The 20,585-nt window shown below is 34.2% G+C and overlaps 2 protein-coding genes across 2 annotated transcripts in view; one reads left to right on the top strand and one right to left on the bottom strand.

The window, feature by feature from the left end:
- Positions 1-5,072: 5,072 nt before the first annotated feature.
- LOC107714026 (guanylyl cyclase-activating protein 2-like) lies at positions 5,073-7,672 on the bottom strand. The gene is made up of 4 exons (XM_016519712.1): positions 7,366-7,672; positions 7,039-7,188; positions 6,872-6,962; positions 5,073-5,494 (listed from the first exon to the last, which is right to left on the bottom strand). Exons 1-4 carry the CDS (start codon positions 7,561-7,563, stop codon positions 5,373-5,375), a joined length of 561 nt encoding a protein of 186 aa, XP_016375198.1. The 5' UTR covers positions 7,564-7,672; the 3' UTR covers positions 5,073-5,372.
- Positions 7,673-10,368: 2,696 nt separating this feature from the next.
- The window catches only part of LOC107714083 (transmembrane protein 263-B-like), a 34,634-nt gene continuing 24,417 nt past the window's right edge, over positions 10,369-20,585 (top strand). The window contains exons 1-2 of the mRNA XM_016519788.1: positions 10,369-10,542; positions 11,774-11,867. Of these exons, the coding sequence (XP_016375274.1) occupies positions 10,537-10,542; positions 11,774-11,867 (100 nt within the window). The 5' untranslated portion in view covers positions 10,369-10,536. The remainder of the gene's footprint in view (positions 10,543-11,773; positions 11,868-20,585) is intronic.

Genomic DNA, 20,585 nt, shown 5'->3' with positions numbered 1-20,585 from the left:
AAGTCTGGGATAGTGCTATATAGTAAATATCTTTCTTATGCCAAAATGGCTTTTACACAAGGTTATAACAATAACACAGTAACTGGATTACTTGTATTGAGTCTTAAAGGCACAATATGTAAGATTTTTGTATTAAAATATCCAATAACCACTAGAAAAGTGTTATATATTTTGCTGACTCGTGTACTTACATTGTCCCAAATCTTTCGAAGAATGTTTAAATCCAGAGAAATAAGCAATTTTAACTAGTGACACGGAGCGTGTCCATAGTGTCATTGTGTCACCTGCCAATGACGTCATAACCCCTCGATTTCCGGTTTTGTTTTGTAGAAAACATGGAAACACCAAAGACGCTTTAATATGTTGTGCATTTTAATAGACCGGTGATGACCGCACAGAGTAGCATAATAACAGAACTTTCAAACGTATCTAGTATGATAAAACAGCGCTGCTTTCCCCCACATACACACGACCAGAAGGAGTGGAAACGGTCGACTGTGGCATAATAAAAGCTCCACTGCTTTCGAGCCATGTGTCGCGCTCGTTCAGCGGCCGCGTTTCGCTTCGACGGCTTTCAGCCTCACCCTGCTTCATACTACTACGTTAATAAATCATTAGCTCATCCATGAACATGATTTCTGCCCCGAGTCCCGTCGGATTGCATCGGCTGTGGGGATGAAGACGACAACTCCCATGATTCCACACTCAGTCACGGCGTCATCAAACTACGCCTTTGTCTATTTGTTTATTTTGAATACGTGCCCTCCAGCGGCGAAAATTACATATTGTGCCTTTAAGGTCAAATGTTAGTCAAAGTTTACATTTTCAAGGGCAGCTGGCCATTTGCATTCTTCAGCTCACACAGAGATAATCCATCCACAATCTCCCTCGTTTGACTCTCCAGTCACATTTTGGCAACGTGTCAGTTGGAGGCCACCCAGTAACGTACAATAGCGACGGCCTGCCACCTGGCCTTACATTCTGTTAGTGACACACTGACAGACCCACCAGCATTGACTGTAGATGGTAAAAGAGCTACTCTCTCTCTCACACACATGCGCGCGTGCGTGCACACACACACATTTGCTCATGTTGTTTTTATCACTGATACCATTTTCTCTTATTTCAGGTTAAACAGTTATGCTGTGTCGATAGCATCAATGGCATGCCAATGAAATCACAGAAACCCACAATGCTTGCCTCATAGACTTCCATTGTAAGTTCACTACAGTAAATGCATTTTCGGTTTGTTTTACTCACTGCACATACTGACAGTAAAGCTACACTTGTAACCTGAAATATTCATTTACATACTGACTGGAGCTTATGATTATGATGATGAGCTTATGATAGAGAGAGAGAGAGAGACAGACAGACAGACAGACAGATAGATAGATAGATAGATAGATGTCATCCAGATATTGTATTTTCTATTTTACACACAATTGCATATTGTCCACAGTACCACAATTTAAGGGGGTCTGAATACTTTCCGTACCCACTGTATATAGTAAGAATAGCAGTATGCTACTCTACACATAGTAACTGTATACGTAAACTCTGACTGTTATGTAGTTCTTCTGTTTTCCATAGTCCAAATGGCCCTGAAGGGATAACAGTAGACTGCGAGAATGTTTGTATATGTGTGTGTAGCCAAACAAATGCACAAGCATACCAACAAGATAAATATAAAGACCCTCGCTGCAGGATTTCATGCCATATTTAACAGTAAAAAAATATGACTGCTGCTGATAAAACTGCTGTGTGTTCCCAAATGATTGACACTTTACATTAGAGCCGTCATACCATCCTGTCATCACACTAGAGCAACAGCCTCCCCAGCAACAGTGACACATACTGTACACACTCACACACATATATGGTTACAATAAAAAGGTTCTGTCAATCCTAGCTAACTTTTGAGGGCAAATTTGACCCCAAAGTAAAGCCACACACTTGTGTTCATGCATACAGCATCAGCTCCTGCCAGGGTTTCTCTAGTGAATAAAAACAAACATGGTTTTATAGTGGTTCCACATTGAAGCGCTTCTGTCTCTGGTGGTCGGATCATGTGACCTCAGTCCTCTGCTCTTCTGCTGCTACTGCCTTTGTCTCATAGCTGAAATTCCTCCTCACTAAACATAGATGCATCCATTCTCAATGGTGCATTTTGGATACGGATCAGAATGAGTTTCACAATGTTGTCTTCAAAAAATATTTTATTGCTCATAAGTCGCTGTTCATAGCTCAGGAGACTCAGGTGAGTTCTCAGACATGCATCAGAATTACTTATGAGAAATGAAAATTAAAAAAATAAGACAATCGCTGACCTACTGTAAGACATTAGAGCAAACTGGAAGAAAAATATTGAAGTTCAAATCAAAATCTCTGACGTTTGATTGCACAAATCAAAACACTTTTTTGGCATTGTTGAAATCTCTTCTAGTAAGAAACAAGAAGACAGATATTAATAAATGCATAAAATATTAAACAACCTGATAACCTGGAATACAAAGATAATAAATAGAAAGTACAATAAAATATTATATAATTGTGACTAATATAAATTACAGACACTGTTAATATATATTGTTGAATGTGAATTAATATATGCAAAATACAAATAAGAAAAGTAAAAAAAAAAAAAAAAGATTTTATATGCATTGACATATAAACCTGATGACCTGGTTTTTAAATATAAAAAATACTAGTAAATATAAATATTGCACATATATCAAATAAATACAAACAGTCTATTTTGTAAAACTTATATTTTTCATGCACTTATTCGTTATGTTTTGTTGAATATTAAGAGTGTCTGTACTCCATGTCTCTGCACAGCGTTTATTTTTTTATTTATTTTTTTCCAGTGTGTTTTATTGGTGCACAGCGTTTTCCTGGTGACTGGGAGAACTATGTCATGGAGAATTTTAATGCGCTTGTTATGGAGGTCCAAGAAGCCACATGAATTTTGAATAAACTGCCAGGAACTGCTTCAGAAGGTTGTTAAAAAGATATATTACAACAGATCTGTTTCAAGCTCTTTAATGCAACAGAAATGCTTTTTAGATTAAAATTTATTTAATCCGTCAGGAATACCAAACCCCAGTGAGTTTACAGTAAATGAGATACAACAAGCTACAATTGTTTTGAAGTGATGAGTCTAAATTTAGTTACATGCAAGATTGCGGAAGTGAAAACTGGAAAAATAGGACAAAACACAGCCAGAGCACTGAGGTGTTGGGGCATGTTTTCTGTATCCATCTTTAGGTCATTACAATATGCAATATCTTTACATAAGGACAATAACCCACATCTTAAATATGCAGAACCACAAAATCATTTACAGGTCAAAAGTTCACCTTCATTAAAATTATATTTATTTTAGAAACAGCAACAAACACTGTTTGTTTCAACAAACACCTCTGAAATTAAAAAAATTAATTTCCTGTAGTAGATATTAATTAAGAGTAACTCAATGTAATATGCAACGTAACTAATTTATATATGTATGAAATTATATGATAAAAAAAAAAAATGAAATTGATACAAAATAGGGCCTGAAAAAAATTGATAGTCCTCAGACAGACAGACAGACAGACAGACACAGACTGACTGACAGACAGATAAATACTCACCATGTTAAGTGTGTTAACTGTTCATCACAGAGAAATCGTGTAAGTAAAAGTAAAAGTAAATGAATTACAAATTAATTTGAGGAATGCAGTCTCTAAAAGGCCCTATCTAGATGATTTATAGGGGTTAATTGTGGTTCGGCCAAAGGATGAGCTCCATTTAGGCTTAAGGGTAAAAAAAAACATTGTTTGAATTATGTCACCGTTAAAAATAGTTCATTGCTAAGCACCATCTGTGAACACATCACATACTGGGAGGCACCATGCTGGAGTAAATCTGTCTTCCAATTCAGGTCAATAAATCATAGAAAAATACGTTTATTTCTGTACAATGATGCATGCACATGCATGAGTGGCCTGTGTGTCACATGTCCTGTAAACTTGGCATATGTGAACTCATACAGACATGAATTATAAATGTGCTTCTGGCTCCAGGCTGGGTTTCCTGTGGAATCGTTTGATTACAGCTCTTATTCGTGCACATAGATTCTACAACAACACTGCATAATAAGCTGTGGCATTCAAGCATTTTGTTCCACTCAAAAAGATGAGCATTATTGCGAAATGTTGAGCCGCTCAAAATACGCACAAGACATTTGCACATCGAATAAGCATGCAGTTTATGACATTTACCTGATAAAAGAACAGTTTAAGGCGTCTACATGAGCTTACATGCTGTCGGGAATAATCGGTGTAAGATCCTGCATGTAAAAGCGCTTATTGTTTAAAATATCACAGAATTGGACAACACTTATTTGCATATTGTTTATACGCTGCACATTGGGATGTACAACTGGAATAGGAGAAAGCATTTTACATTGAAAAACACACAGCACACTTAAGATATAATAAATATTTTAAAAAAAACACACACACAAAAAAGGAAGAATCTTCCATAGGCATTAAAAGTTGTAAGTTATTAGTTAAACAGGCAAACAAACAAATAAAGTACACACATTGTATATGAAATTTTCGCCACTGTAATAATTTCATATAATAATTAATTTTAATATTAATATTAATTTGTATACTGTATTATGTTATAATCAGTTTGTATTATATTTTATTGTTTTATTTAATTATAAATTATGATAATAAAATTATTATAATAAATATGAATATATGAATATAATCTGATTATAGCATAATTGTGAAAAAACATTGTTTCTTACATAAAAATGAATTGGTTTAAATAGTAAAATTACAGATGTATGAACATAAATAAATAATATAGACACACCGTATATTTTATGGTATAAAATAATCACCACTGTAATAATACTGTAAAGACAAATAAATAATATATAAATATTCATTTTGATAAATATATTAATTTATGTAATATTTATTTAAAATTTTTTTTTTACAATTATTATGAAATAAATACTTTTTAAAAATGCTTCTTACATACAAAGGATACAAAATAGTAAAGCTGACTGCAGATCATAATTACAGTTCCCTCTATAAACATATGATTCATGCATTTAATGTCATTTTTGGGTAATTACATATCAGCATCAGCACCACACCAAGAAGAAAATGTGAGCCGCTGTTACATGTGCAGACTGGTTGAACATCAAGTGCTCAGTGTATGATGAGGCACGTACTTGCTCGTGACAGAAGGCAAATATTTTCTGACCTCCATACCAGGTCTCTCCCGTTTGCAGCCCCCAACATTTGAAGGATTGTAAAAGGTCACGCAGGTTTTGCCCCATGGGCCTTGACCTTATTGAAAACTCATGTTTTTTTCCCCCAGTTTTCCCTGAACCAGCCCCGTGCATTAGTGTCCAGTTTTAAGAGGTCCATAATCCAGGCATCTTTTTGTGCCCCTTCCATGAACTCTGACAGGGATATTTGACCTGTAAATGAAGAGGAAGAGTCTTTAATGAATTCCTACATCAACCCCACCCCTCTCTCTCTCTCTCTCTCTCTCTCTCTCTCTCTGACCACCGACAGGCTTAATTTAGCAACAGTCTAAGCCTACATATATTTAGGCTGCCACACATGGGATTATTATATAAGGCTGTTTACTTATCGATTTGGTCCTGTGGATTTTTAGAAAGTAAATAACCTTTTGACACACCCATAGGTTTATTTACTTTGTCTATCAGTGTCCAAAAGAGTATCTAATATCTACATAAATTTCAGGAGATTTCATACATTTTTCTAATGCAACAAATATAATTTCCAGTTTCCACCACATCTCAAATGATTTATTGTGTGTTTTCTGTGATGGAAATGACATATTAAACATTTATGGAATAAAATAGCAGATGTCTTATTTTTGCTAGTTTAAATAATATTTTCAAACTCCTTGCTATGTTTTAAAATGATCAAAATAATAGAAATGATAATTTTTTGAAGGAAATGATACTGTATCTTTGGTGGAAATGACATCACAACGGTTGGATAGTCATGCTTTGTTTACATAAATCATTTGACGCAAATGGTTTAAGCTTAATTCACGGTTTAAATATTCATCGTTTTTAAAAATGTAACATTTAATATTTTTTCATTAGTAATTTATATATATACACACACACACAAATTAATTATGAAATTATTTATTATGAAATGATTTTCATTTATTATTAAATAATTTATATAAATATATACACACATACATATATAAAAATTTTTTTTTTCATAATTAAATCGAACTATTTCCAATTAATGTGACCTTAATGTAAGCAAATAAAACCAACCATGGGATATAAGTATACTCATAGTTGAAGATAACAAGATTGATATGCAACAATATAAATGGTCAACCCATCTTCTGCACTTTGCTGTTGGATACATTATATGGTCAAAACTGAATAATTCCAGTAATGACAAATCTTAATGTATACAATGACAGTATAAGAAATTTAAGAAATATACCGAGTTTGCTGTAGAACACCTTGAATAGCATTCACAAAGCCCCGACAAGAATCCCACTAAACAGCTTTGGGATGAACTGGAAGGCTGTCTGTAAGCCAGACCCCATCAACCAACATTAGCCCTTGACCTCACTGTTGCCCTCCAACAGAAGCAAATCCCTAAATAGACATGCAACATCTAGTGGAAAGCCTTCCTAGAAAAGTGAAAGCCTATGGCTCGAAATAAATTTTTTTATCAAGCTGTTATGAATGTGTTGTCTGCATACATTTGGCATGATAATAGCTGTTTACCCCCAGATATTACCTGTTTTAGTCTTTAACTATTTATTTGAGAAAGGAAAAATAGGCACTTACCATCATTGTTTTCATCCAAAAGTTTGAATATCCTGTCGCAAACTGCGCTGGGTGTCATGTGGATGTGGTTTTTCTTAAGTTGGCAAATTACCTAGAAGCAAAAAGTGAGAAACCCATCAGAAGAGGGAATAAAAAATAAGAATGGTGAGACTCAAGATCACTCTTACCTTTATAACACGTTTGACTTCTTGTCTGTCCAACTTTCCACTGTCATTTCTGTCGTAGACTTTAAAAGACCATTTCAGTCTGTCCTCCAGTTTTCCTCTCAGAACCAGGTGGACAGCTGCTACAAATTCCATAAAGTCTATAACATCATCCTGCAAATAGACACGAATGATTTCCAGCTGATCACACATGCAAATAATCACAGATTATGCATAGAAATTGCTGCTTTGCAATCAGCACTCAATTTTGAAGGAAATTAGAAACTTGCATTTTAACATTTTTAAATAAGTTATGTAAAAATAGTTGACCTTTTCAACTCTTACACTTACCCTGTTTGTGTCAAAAGATCTGAAGAGGGTTTCCATGTACAAAGCCTCATCTTCTGATGTGCTCTGAACTCCGAAGATCTTGCGGAATTCATGAAGATGCAGGGCTCCACTTGGGCACTCTCTCATGAATTTGGTATAAAGAGGCTGGATGTCTGCTAGTTCCACTTCCTTATCTTCATCGCTTTGAATTTGACCCATCTTTGTCTAAAACTCACAATGTCGATTGCATGAAAATGGCCACGATAACTGAGGCGAACGTGCTGTGCTGCATTCTCCTCGCAAGTAAACTGATGTAATCCACTTACAACTAGAAACGTGTTGTCTTACTATGAACACACTGGTATTTTTAGAAGGTGTAAATCTCATTTGCTCTTTGATCTGACATGCAGAATTATCACGGTGAAACTTCATGATCTAATAAATGATAACTCTAATATGAACTTAACAGTTAGAGAACGATGAGTCATGTCTCAAACTCTTTTTATTAATTAGACCCCATTAGTGAGATGAGGTCTTGTTAAAATAATATAAATAATATGTACATGTATATAAATGTTAAATACTCCAAATTATTTTATATTATATATATATATATATATATATATATACAGTATATATATATATATTATAAATTAGCATCAAATAAAGTACAACAAATACTATCATGGTGTAAAAATACCTTTTTATACAATTTACTTATATAATTTATTGTGTAAAGGTGAAATATAAGCCAGACAATAAATAAATAAAATTACAACAAATACAAAAAATCATATTATATTATATTAATACTATCACTTGAATAATACTTACTTCACATATTATTTTTGTTGCATTACATAATTTGTTTTTGTATACCCATACCTGTTTTAACATCCTTTGTTTGTGAGATTCGCCCATCTATATCAAGATGGCGGCACAACATTTAAAAAAAAAAAAAAATCAAGCTAACACCTCTCAGCCACTTGTCTGAGTCTCTCTAAATGATTCCTTATTCATGAGTCATAGTTAATTAGATCAGCGGTCCAACATTCTCAATTTGACCTATCGGTAAGCCCCTGCCCTGGAACGTAGATGAGCCAATGGCAGTCGAGTATCAGTTGCACGGGGAGCGGAATACGCAGCATGCACGATACAAGGAAATGGTCAGTAACATCATCACTTTGAGGTACGATATCTATATCAGTAAGATCAATTCCATGCGATATAATTAAATCTAGCGTATGATTAAAACGATGAGTGGGCCCGGTGACGTTTTGCTTGACTCCAAAAGAGTTTATTAGGTCAGTAAACGCAAGTCCTAATGCATCATTTGTATTATCAACGTGAATGTTAAAATTTCCGACAATTAGCGCTTTATCAACAGTAACCAATAGGTCTGAGAGGAAATCTGCAAATTCTTTTAGGAAATCTGTATATGGCCCTGGTGGTCTATACACAGTAGCCAGAGCAAGAGATACGATAGATTTCTTTTGCATATCTGACAGTGTAACATTAAGCATTAGTATTTCGAATGAGTTAAACCTGTATCCTGTCTTCTGAGTAACATTGAGAATATCACTATATATTGTTGCAACACCGCCGCCACGACCAGTCTGACGGGGCTCATGCTTATAACAGTAGCTTGGTGGAGTAGACTCATTTAGACCAATATAATCATTTGGTTTTAGCCAGTTTTCAGTCAAGCAGAGTACATCAAAGCTATTATCTGTGATCATTTCATTTACAATAACTGCATTGAGTGCGAGTAATCTAATGTTTAGGAGCTCAAACTTTAAAAATTGTTTTTGTTCATTTATTTTAAATTTTTCTGGTTTAATCACGATAAGATTTTTTCTAGATCCTGCATTAAATTTATATTTTGACCTCACTATTCGGGGAACAGACACAGTCTTTATAGATTGGACAGCACAAGTACTTCTATCATTTAAGCGGGTAGAACACAAGTCATCAGGGCATTACAATTTATTATTTGTTAATTAGGTCAACAAAGACTTCAAATATAGTAGCATTAAGGGGGAAAAACAAAACCAGAAAAATACAGTTTTTAATGACTGGAAAAATATGCCATATGGTAAGAGTAGCATTATAATTTAATATTTGCTAAACAGGTCAAGTCCATTTATGCCCTCTTTCCACAACATTTCTGAACACCGTTTTAACAGCAAAGCTTAATGCCTTGACCAGTGAACTCTGGCCTAAATGCAGAATCACATCAATTTCACTTCCGGCCAATAAAACCTAAATCCACCCCCGTTTCACCTCTAGTCTTCTTTTGATGAGGTGATATATTATTTAGCAGCATGTAAGAAATAGTTTGTCAGGACAGACAGTGGAGACATAAAAGGTTTCTTACCTTTTCTCAGCTGTCATTAATGTCAGTGTAATCCTCCACTCTGAATCACCACAATCCCACATGCTCATAAAACACAGGACTGTAGGCAAACATATTTATAAAACACAAAAAAAAGGTGTAGCTAATTTGTGGCAATGCATTTTTTTATAAAAACAAAAAAGTAAATTAAAAAACAAAAATGTGTATTGTGACACTAATCTTTTACAAACTAATTTAGGTCTGAACCTGTTTATACAGTCTATGGTCTGAACATACATTGTGTCCCCCTAAAATATATATCTTTTTTTCCAAAAGAAACCTTCCAAAACTGCACAAAATGAAGCCTTAAACCATAAAAACTTCTACAATTTTTCACATGCATGTAAACACCATATTACTTGCTCTGTTTTCATTTTTTCAGTTTTGTAATATTGCAAATACAAACAGGCCTAAAGTTTGATTTTGAGAAACACGCAAAAAATTGCCAAATAGCTATGCAACTATATCGCACAAATCAGACATAAAAATGTTGTTTCAGTCCCTAATGAAACATTTACTATCGTGCATTATATCAAAATACCGTAGTAACTGCAGTTCTTCAACAGTCAGCGTCAGTGAGTATAATTAACGCGCTGCCGCCCCCTATCGAGCAACAGCCTCCCCAAATTCCGTAAACATCCCGACGTCACTTCCGCTTACATTCGCATGAAAAACATAGCAAACGCTGAATTTTATTTCGTATAAACGCTATTTCCATTCTATAGCCTTGTGCGTTCATCATTATTGAAGTGCAGAGACGCGCTTTCTAAAGCACGGCTGTATTAATAGCCTCAGTAATGAAGGTGAGTGGACTTGGTTTGTTTTGCGTGACAGTATAAAGCCAAACCTGTTCTTACCTGATTCTGCACGGACACGAACTGTTGAATATTTATATTTATATTTACACAAGGACCTTGTTGATACTGTGCCATTAAATGCGGTTACGTCGGATGGATGCTGTGTTATCTCGCTCTGATACATAGATAGGCTGTAATAAAACCCTAAACGGGGCAGCTGACATTAAGTCGATGCCTAGATATAATATTACATCAGCATGATAGTGCAAAATACACTGTATAAGCTATGCAATTTTACTTTTATTTATTTTTGCAGCCGTAGAGTTTATGATTTTAGCTGTATCAGAGGCTGTAAAAGGGAAGAGATGATGATGATGATGATTATTATTGTAGGTCATTCCTGCTATGCAGTATCTTTTGCTCTCTATAACTTTGCAGAAAGGAGTAAGTTTTGTTTGCAGGATGTATTCATGTAAATTTGCTTAGCAGACTTTCAGAAATGTGTCATGGTGAAGCCCAAACATCTTAACTTCAAAAATTACAGCTTGATTTGACAAGAATGCCTGACAAGATGCAAATAAAATCAGTTGTTTAGTAAGGGATTGACAAATTAAATTACGTGAGGGTTTAAACTTGAAATGAATTTTGATATTTGATACATGATGGGATGTTTTAGAGTGGAAACATCCAACGGATACTACAAAACATCACAGAAATATCAAATCCATTGCTACTTACTCGTGCTTATGCTGCTGTTTTCCCACCAAAATGATGTAACTTCCTGCAAGATGATGTTATCCTCGTTTATCAATTTGACTCAGTGTCACATTAGTTCAACTTGAAATGAATTTTGATATTTGATACATGATGGGATGTTTTAGAGTGGAAACATCCAACGGATACTACAAAACATCACAGAAATATCAAATCCATTGCTACTTACTCGTGCTTATGCTGCTGTTTTCCCACCAAAATGATGTCACTTCCTGCAAGATGATGTTATCCTCGTTTATCAATTTGACTCAAAAATAACAAATGTAATGTAAAAATAATTGTTATTCAAACAAATATACATTTTTAAGATGCAGAGTTTAACATTTTATCCGATTAATGCTAAGACTCGATGGGAACATGAAAATGTACTGCATAACAGTAATGACTGTTATTGTTTGCATTGTAGCGTGTGTATTTATGTATACTATTGACAGTGTGAACGGTATAATTATGTTAATTGAAGGGCCCGAGTGCAGAGACTGAGGTGATCGAGGAAGCACCTGCTGACCCTAATAATGAAGAACTTCCACCTTACCTGCGTGAAGAACCACCTGAGGGTATGTTCAGCCTTATTGATTCTTTCAGAGTATTTTGTTCGTAAATATTAATTCAAATATGTTATTGAATGGATTTCTATTGTTGTAATGTTTGCATGATTTTTTTTTAATCAACAAACAAGGTTTTGGTAAATGAATGAATAAAGGAAAATGTATGTTTTTCATCTTATAAGTCAATTTTTTTGCCCTCACTGGTTTATTTTTGGGGGTTCCATGGTGTAACAAATAGCTTTTCAAATGTATAAACGTCTAGATATAATTCTTTTGTCATTTTTAAAATTTCTAAAGGAATATGTATTTGCAACGAAGATACTTTTGGTTCTTGAATATGAAAAAGTTTGGAGTTGGTAAGTTTTTTTTTTTTTTTTTTTTTTTTTTTTTTTTAAACCAAGGCTGCATATTTTTAAAAATAAAATGTACAGTAAAAAGAATAATATTGTTAAAATTTAACTTATTACACTTTAAAATAATTGTTTTCTGTTTTAGTTTATTTTCAGTGTTATGCGATCCTTCAGTAATCATTCAAGACACATTTCTTAATATTTTAAAATTTTTAGTATTTAATATTAATATTGAAAGTTGTGCTGCTTAATATTTTATTTTCAGGATTTTCTGATGAATAGAAAGTTCAAAAGCATTTATATGAAATAGAAGTGTTTTTTGTCACTATAAATGTTTTTTACTGTCACTTTTGATCAGTTTAATGCATCCTTGGTTGAAAAAAATAAATATTAATGTCTTAAAAAAAAATTCTGACCTCAAACTTTTGAACGACAGCATATATTTGTATTTGGAAAGCTTAGTAAAAAGTGATTCTAATCACAGATTTTTATCCAGCTTATTAACACAGATTTTAAAATGCACAGAAAACCTCAAGGAAATCTGGTCGATTTTTGTCAAAGAATATGCCATTATCTATTACTTTTTAATGTTGTAGTAAAGTATAGTGATCTGCAGAGGGCCACACTGACCAACATAAGACAAATAAAGACTACTGTAGTAAAAAAAATCACTCTAATATTTGGAGTGCCAAAATGTACAAAGGTTTAAGTAAGTTTAATTCCCAATTCATCTTTCCAAACCGCTTCCCAGAAAGCCCTGCAGGTGCCCTCTGATACACAGAGCCTGCATCTGTAGTTAATAACAGGCATGTAGGCTCTATTAATGCCTTTCATTAAGAGCTAAAGATCTTTCAGTAACAGAACATGTTTAAGTTAAAGTGGGCTTTTGTGCCCAAACCGTGATCAATGTCCTCTCTTTTTTCTCTGTGCTGTTTGATCTTTACGTCCAGGGACGGCACAAAGAAACAAAGCTCTCTTGTCTTGTCTCTTTATGAAAAGTCTATTCGAGGAGAAGGCTCTGATGCCGCTGCTTTGCCAGAAACAATCTCTTTAGTTTAAATGGCTGCATTATGTTGCTATAAATTGCTTTGGGATCCTTGGTGCCTGCTGCCCACCAGTGCATCACAGGTGATTGCATAACAGCAAACGCCGGCCCTCTGGCTTTTTGGCTGCTGCCTCAGTGCGGATCCTGAAATAGTTTATCATATCGCTGAGATTCTGTCCGTCTTTGTTGCTGGGAACAAGAATCTCTCAGATCTGGGCCGTGTATATTGAGTTGTTTGTTCTGATTCAGGGTGTGTTGATCCGTAGATGTATACAAAGCCATTTCGGGTGAATCAACCTGTCTATTTTGGTGAAATTGTCTTCGTGATAACTGGCGTTTTATGAGAAATGAGTTTTGAGGTTGAGCACACCAAGTGCAGTGGGCCTGTTCACAAGGAGGGGAATTGTTTGGATCAGGCTTAATATCACTGAGCAAATAGCAGAAGGGATTGAAGTACAAGCAGAATGATCCTAGTTCAGTATCTCAGCGACCTCACCTAGATCTGCTTTGGGTTTCAAAGCCCAGAATGCTGTTTTCTCTCAGGGTGCGGACTGGCATCTGTTTGTCGACAGAGTTCGGTTGGTGTGAATGTGTACCGCACCCAAGTCTGCTTGGCTCATGTGAACGGTGTCATGAACGATTCAGTCCACTCACTAAATTGAGTCTCCTTAAAACCCCAAACTGATAACTTTGGCTGAAAGAACCTTTATTACAGTATATTGAAACAATCATTAGTTGCGTGTATGTAATTAATTTAAAGTATTGTATCACTAAATCACTAAACGGCTTCAACTAACAATGGAATATTTACATTATGAAACATTTATTATATATTTTACATGTTAAGTGTGTGTGTGTGTGTATGTGTGTGTATTTTTTTTATTTAATGTATAGTGTGTGTCTAAATCACTAAACGGCTTCAACTAACAATGGAATATTTACATTATGAAACATTTATTATATATTTTACATGTTAAGTGTGTGTGTATGTGTGTGTTTATGTATGTATTTAAATTATTCCATCACTAATGATTGTTTTGATAATTGATTGATCTATCGATTATGTCCTGTTTATTTGAATAAAAAGCCACATTTATGCAATAATAGTAGCTATAATAGTAATAAATAATTTGTGAAGTTACATGTCCGTAGTACAAGTAACAAGTGTGTATACTGTAAAGTATATGTTTTCTGTGCATGCACAGATGCTGATAATAATTCAATTCATTGTTGATTGTTTTCATTAACAGCTTTATTGATAATTTATTGCAGCCCTTAATGAAAGCAAGGATAGCTTTGTTGACTGATCTGACTGATACAAACAGCAATTCCTAAGTCTTTTTGAATCATTGAATCATTAAAAGAACCTGTTCTTAAAGGGATAGTTCACCCAAAAATGAAAATTACCCCATGGTTTACTCACCCTCAAGCCATCCTTTTAAATTTTGAATCCCCAAAAAAGTGCATCCATTCATCATAAAAAGTGCTCCACATGGCTCTGGGGGGTTAATAAAGGCCTTCTGAAGTGAGTCGATGCATTTGTGTAAGAAAAGCAACCATATTTAAAACTTTATGAACCATAATCTGTAGCCTTTATTAACCCCCTGGAGCCGTATGGAGCACTTTTTATGATGGATGGATGCACTTTTTTTGGGCTTCAAAATCTAAATTACCATTCACTGTCATTATAAAGCTTGGAAGAGCCAGGCCCATTTGTTAATATAACTATGATTGTATTCATCTGACAGAAGGAATTCATATACACCTAGGATGGCTTGAGGGTGAGTAAATTGAACTATCCCTTTAAGAGTCATTTTTTTAAAGAATAAGACTATAATGCTTCCATTGGATGTTTTTGATTCACTAAAAGAACTTGGTGATTCATTGGTTGTGAATTGGAATTTAAGCTTATGTTTTGCAAGCTAACTGCTCAGTGTATTAGCTTAGCATATGTGGATTGAATTCATGGGTAGATTGAATTATGACATCAGTAAGGTTTGTGGTTGGAATAAACACAATCCATACTAAATTGCGAAGTGTACCTATACTGATTACATATAATGTGCATCTTTGCATGTCCTGGTCACACTTACAGTGTGACCACTTTCCATAACTCTGAATAAATTGACTTGGGAGAGCAGCTCACATTCTCTGCAACACTTGCAGGTGCTGTTGTGTCTGTTTGTAAAGTTTTGGTGGCTAGTCCAGTGTGAATAAAACAGTGAAGCTAGATTCTTCTCGTCTTGAGATGTTACCTAGTTATAGTGGTAAACAGCCGCTAGTACTTGCAGGTACAGTATGATACTCAACATGATACTCAAGTTGATAACGCAGTTCGACCCAAAAGTACTTTGTGAAAAGTGTTCAGCGGGACCGCTTTGAAGCATCAAAACCCATTTCTTACACCCTCATCATTATAGAAAACATGTCAATTCAATTTTCAATTCAATTCAGTAAGTTTTATTTCCTGAAGTGTCGCTGATGTTGTAGATGTACAGAATGAGTCCCTTTAGGGCGTATGGTCGTCTGAGGTCAGACATAGTCACAGAGGATTTGGAGCGGAACCAGACAGGCTAGTCTAATATTCATGTGGAAAAATACAGCCAAAATGGAGCGGCCCTCCCTGAGGCATTCGCGCTGCTGCAGACAGTGTACGGTTTACAGACCGTTTCTTCTGTTGATGCAACATTTGCACCTGATTTTTCTTCTCAAGCTTGTACTGTTGCCTCATCTGTAAATGTCAAATGTGAGGACAGAATGAAAGGCAGGGCGGTAATTTTTAGCAAATTACGGGTGGCGAACATAGTTGTTTCACAATTATGTCCTTTGTGTGTTTTAGTGCGAGCGAGCGAGCGACAGCGAAATTCAATCAAGGTTAGATTGTCAAGCCCTGTCGGTGTGATTGCACTTTATTTTCTGAGTGAACAGGCTGGAACTGACGTAAACCTGAGAAATACAACGCCATAGATTCAGTCTACCAGCTAATTTGAGCTTCTGGTACTACTGTTTATCTGAAGCACTACTCGTTGAGGCGTTCATTTAGACATCAGTACCCTGTCTAAGTGTTTTTATGTATGTCATTGGTTCTGTTAGTCCAAATGCGTGAAATATCAGCTAACTGACATTTTTGACCAAGTAATTACAGTACTGCCTCGACTTTCATAGCCTGTTTTTAGCATATGATTGGTTACATTCACCCAGTCCGTGTTGGGGATTGACAGCTGTATTTATTAGCAGGTGTGAGTCTTAAATTGTCTTGTAATACCTGTAACTATAGCAACCAGTAACTGCAGGAAATGTCTCAAAGCGCTTTGAATTGCATTTTTAAGGATTTAATTTGTATTTCATCCTCACAGGCCAAAAACTTGGTTTGGTTTGGTTTGGTTCAGTTCTGTCTTTTGTTTTATTTTGTCTCACACTACGACTGCACGATACCCCCTTTTTCTGACAGTTTTCATTACCTCCTTGAGGTTGACCATATAAATTCTGTGGTCATATAGTTTAAAACACTAACAAACAAGTAGTAGTTTATTCAAAGTAAAATATTTTATTATAAAATATAAGTTAAAATAATGGTATGATGTCGGAGCCGATAACTTCGTGGGCAGTACACCAACATATAACGCTGTTGCGCTTTAGGCGACCCAAGTTCAAGTCCTAGCTCACGGTCCTTTCCCAATTCTGTGAGGGTGAAATGTGAGGGTGTTTCTAATACAGCGTCTATGGGAGCGACGGTAAATTTGACATCGTTCTCTCTTCTGACTGCCATTTTCAGTCTCTCTCAATTGTTTTCCTTTTTTGAAAGTCGTGAAAACACTATCGTGGAGTTTTTCTTCTGCTATTTCAGCAAATGGAAATGCAAAAAATATTTTTGTGGTACTCTCCCATTCGCTGCTCTCGAAGTTAACCCAACTATGACTATTTCCGCTGCTGAGAAACCCAGAAATGTGAAAAAGGTCCATAAATGTTTTTTTTATTTTTTATTATTACTATGATTTGAAATGATTACTATGAAATTATGTCATTTTAGTAGCATTGAGTTGTCATTTTTATTAGTTTTTTTTATTTGTCTATATAGTTTTCATACATTATTTCAGTTTAATTTGAGTTATTTTAGTACATCAATAGCATTGTGATACTAGTTTACTAAAATTTTGAATTAGTTTTTATTTTTTCCATTTTTGTTAATTATATATTTTTAGTAATTGTTGTTTTTGTCATTTTTATTAGGTTTTTAATGTCTATATAGTTTTCATACATTTTTATTTCAGTTTTAATTTTAGTTATTTGAATTAAATGAAAATGAGAAATGTTTCCTTTGCAGTTAGCTGAAATAAAAGGTTTTATTTTAATTCAGTTAAAGTTTATTTTATTTCAAATAGTAAAAATGTTTTTGGAGCTTTAGTCTTAGTTATTTAAGTAATTTTAAGTTTTTAGTTTTAAGTTATTATAGTTGCTATTTAGTTATAGTAACTATAATAACCCTGTTTAGTTGTCTAAAAAGAATGGGTTTATTTGTTTTTGAATCAGACTGCGCTGCTCACGCTGTAGGTTAGTGCATGCAGCCCATAAAGACAACTCAATAAAACAACTTTTATTGCCATTATTTTACGGTATATGATCTTTTTATTAGTGCTGTCGAACGATTAATCGCGATTAATCGCATCCAAAATAAAAGTTTTTGTTTACATAATATATGAGTGTGTACTGTGTATATTTATTATGTATATATAAATACAAACTAATGCATGTATATATTTAAGAAAAATATGGTATGTTTATATATTAAATATATTTATATATAATATAAAATATAATAATATAAATATATAAATGTATATACATGTAGATATTTAAAAAATATATACTGAATGTGTGTGTATGTGTATTTATATATACATAATAATAAACACAGTACACATACATATATCATGTAAACAAAAACTTTTATTTTGGATGCAATTAATCGCGATTAATCGTTTGACAGCACTACTTTTGATCTAATCACAGTTATTCAGATAGCAAACTGTAGATTCATCAGCAGAAATGAGATTCAGTAGGAAAGTACATTTATTCAGGTACATTTTGTTGTTGTCTATGGCAAACAAAAGCACAAAGGAAAGACTATTTGAGTTTGAATAGCATTTTTTACTAATCAACGGGTTGGTGTACATCTTATATTTGTGATTGACAGCAAATAATAATGCATATTCTTTGCTTATATGTTAAAGATGTGACTGACAGCAACTAGTTGACTGAAGTTCAGCACAAATCAACCCAGCTTGCTGTCAAAATTACGGTTTTAATTCCTCAAAATTTAAGCTTCACTTTGGGCACAGAATGTAGTTGTCACTCTCTTTCATAACCAAACTGTCTATGAACATACCTGTATTTAGCACTCCAAACAGGACCGACAACCTGTATTTTGCTGCTGTGTGTAGCCTGATGCTGTGCTTCTCATCTAACCTCACCCAAGCACAAACCCAGCAATCTTTCAAACCGCCCTGTGCAATTACAATTCAAGGTGTGTATTTGCCTACGAGAGCAGCTGAAATTAAATCAATCTCGCTTTTATGTCGAAAAGAAAGGAATCAAGTTAATAATAGCTAAAAAATTATGTTTTATTGAGTTTGTGCGCTTCTGTCCTGTTTGCTTGGAGCTGTGTGCCTGTTCCATCATCCTGACAGATCCAGTGTGCATGAGGGGCTCAATCTGATGTTGTGTAAAAGGATGATGAATGGACCATCAGCCGCACGAGGCTCCCGATGCATCGTCCACCTGCGGTTCTGCCTCGCCGTTTTCATTAGGTCCCCATAGCCGAAAAGACAGATCAACATATGCGCTGATCAAAGAGCCCTGACCGGGATGATGGATCGGTTCGAGTGTGGAAAGAAGCCGGTGGTTTCAGGTTCAGTCCTACGACTTGTTTTTCATCTTAAGTAATGCGTTTAATTAAAAATAGGCTAGCGGAGATGAATTACTTAAGAATTATCAGATGTTGTGGCACAAGAGAAATTATGGCCTCCCTGTGAAGGTAAATTAAATTCTAGGTAATTTGGTGTAGATTTTATAATGTCTAGTTAATGTTGAAACAGATTCTATTGAACGGTTATTTTTATTCTGCTATCTGGCAGCTGCTATCCATCACAGACTTAAAGCTGGAGTGGGTCGTTTCTGCACCACTAGTGTCACCAAAGTGCGAAAATAATTACTTTTCAAACAGGTTTCCTTCCTGGTTGGCCAGCATCTGGCTCCGCCCCCAAACTTATGCCATTGGTTGAGCTAGTGTTACATTGTTGGGCATCTAACATTTTATCATATGTCAACCTATGAACAGGGAAGGGTTATAGTTAACTAAAACCATTCAAATTTGTACTTGAAATAAAATAAGATACAATAAACTTTAAAATAAACCTTGAATATATTTTATTTTAAGCTGGCTGTTCAGGCAACATTTCTCATTATTTAGTTTAACTTGATGTACTAAAATAACTACAACTAAGATTGAAATAAAAATGAATAAAACTATATAGACATATTAAAAAAAACTAATAAAAACAACACAAATTTTAAAAACTAATTTTACTAAAATAACTAAAACTATAATAGCATCTCAGTGATACTAAAATAACATTGGAACGTGGTTATTATAGTTCTGATTTTTGTAAATGTAGTTTTTATTTCCATATTATTCGCCGTTTATCTAATTTAATTTTAGTTAGTTTTCACTCAGTTTAAACTGTATCATTTAAAAGTGTTTTATGGTAAATGCCTTAGGGTGGCACAAAATTCCAGTTATATTTGTAATAATATATAATTTCAAATAATAATAATATGTTTTATATATATATATAGTTTTAAATTTGTTTTAAATTATATTTTGTTGTCATTTTAATTTTATAACCCATATTTCAGTAATTTAAATCATTTGTGTCCATTTTTAATTTGTTTTAGTTAGTTTTGGAGTTATGAAAATGTATTTTATTTTTATTTTTTCCCATTTATATTTTTAATTTTGGCTAATTAAAATGTCTTAATCTGGTTTTAACCATTATAACACTGCATATTAATTGCTTTTTGCGTATTAAAGGGATTTTACCCTAAAATGAAAATTCTGTCATCATTTAATACTGAAGAAAGTAAATCATACAGGTTTGGAGCGACATGAGGTTGAAAAAAATGATGACAGAACTGTCATTTTGGGGTGAACTATCCCTTTAAGCTTGTATAGAACAACGTATTTTACTATTGAAAAAACACATATCATCTTTAAGTATATGTGGCCTTCTTTGTTGTTTTACTTTGCTATTTTTTAGGCTTGAGTTGCTCTCT

The sequence above is a fragment of the Sinocyclocheilus rhinocerous genome, unplaced genomic scaffold, assembly GCF_001515625.1.
Source record: "Sinocyclocheilus rhinocerous isolate Xijiao unplaced genomic scaffold, SAMN03320098_v1.1 scaffold568, whole genome shotgun sequence".
Lineage (NCBI taxonomy): Eukaryota > Metazoa > Chordata > Actinopteri > Cypriniformes > Cyprinidae > Sinocyclocheilus > Sinocyclocheilus rhinocerous.
This window is presented reverse-complemented; position numbering and strand designations above follow the sequence as displayed.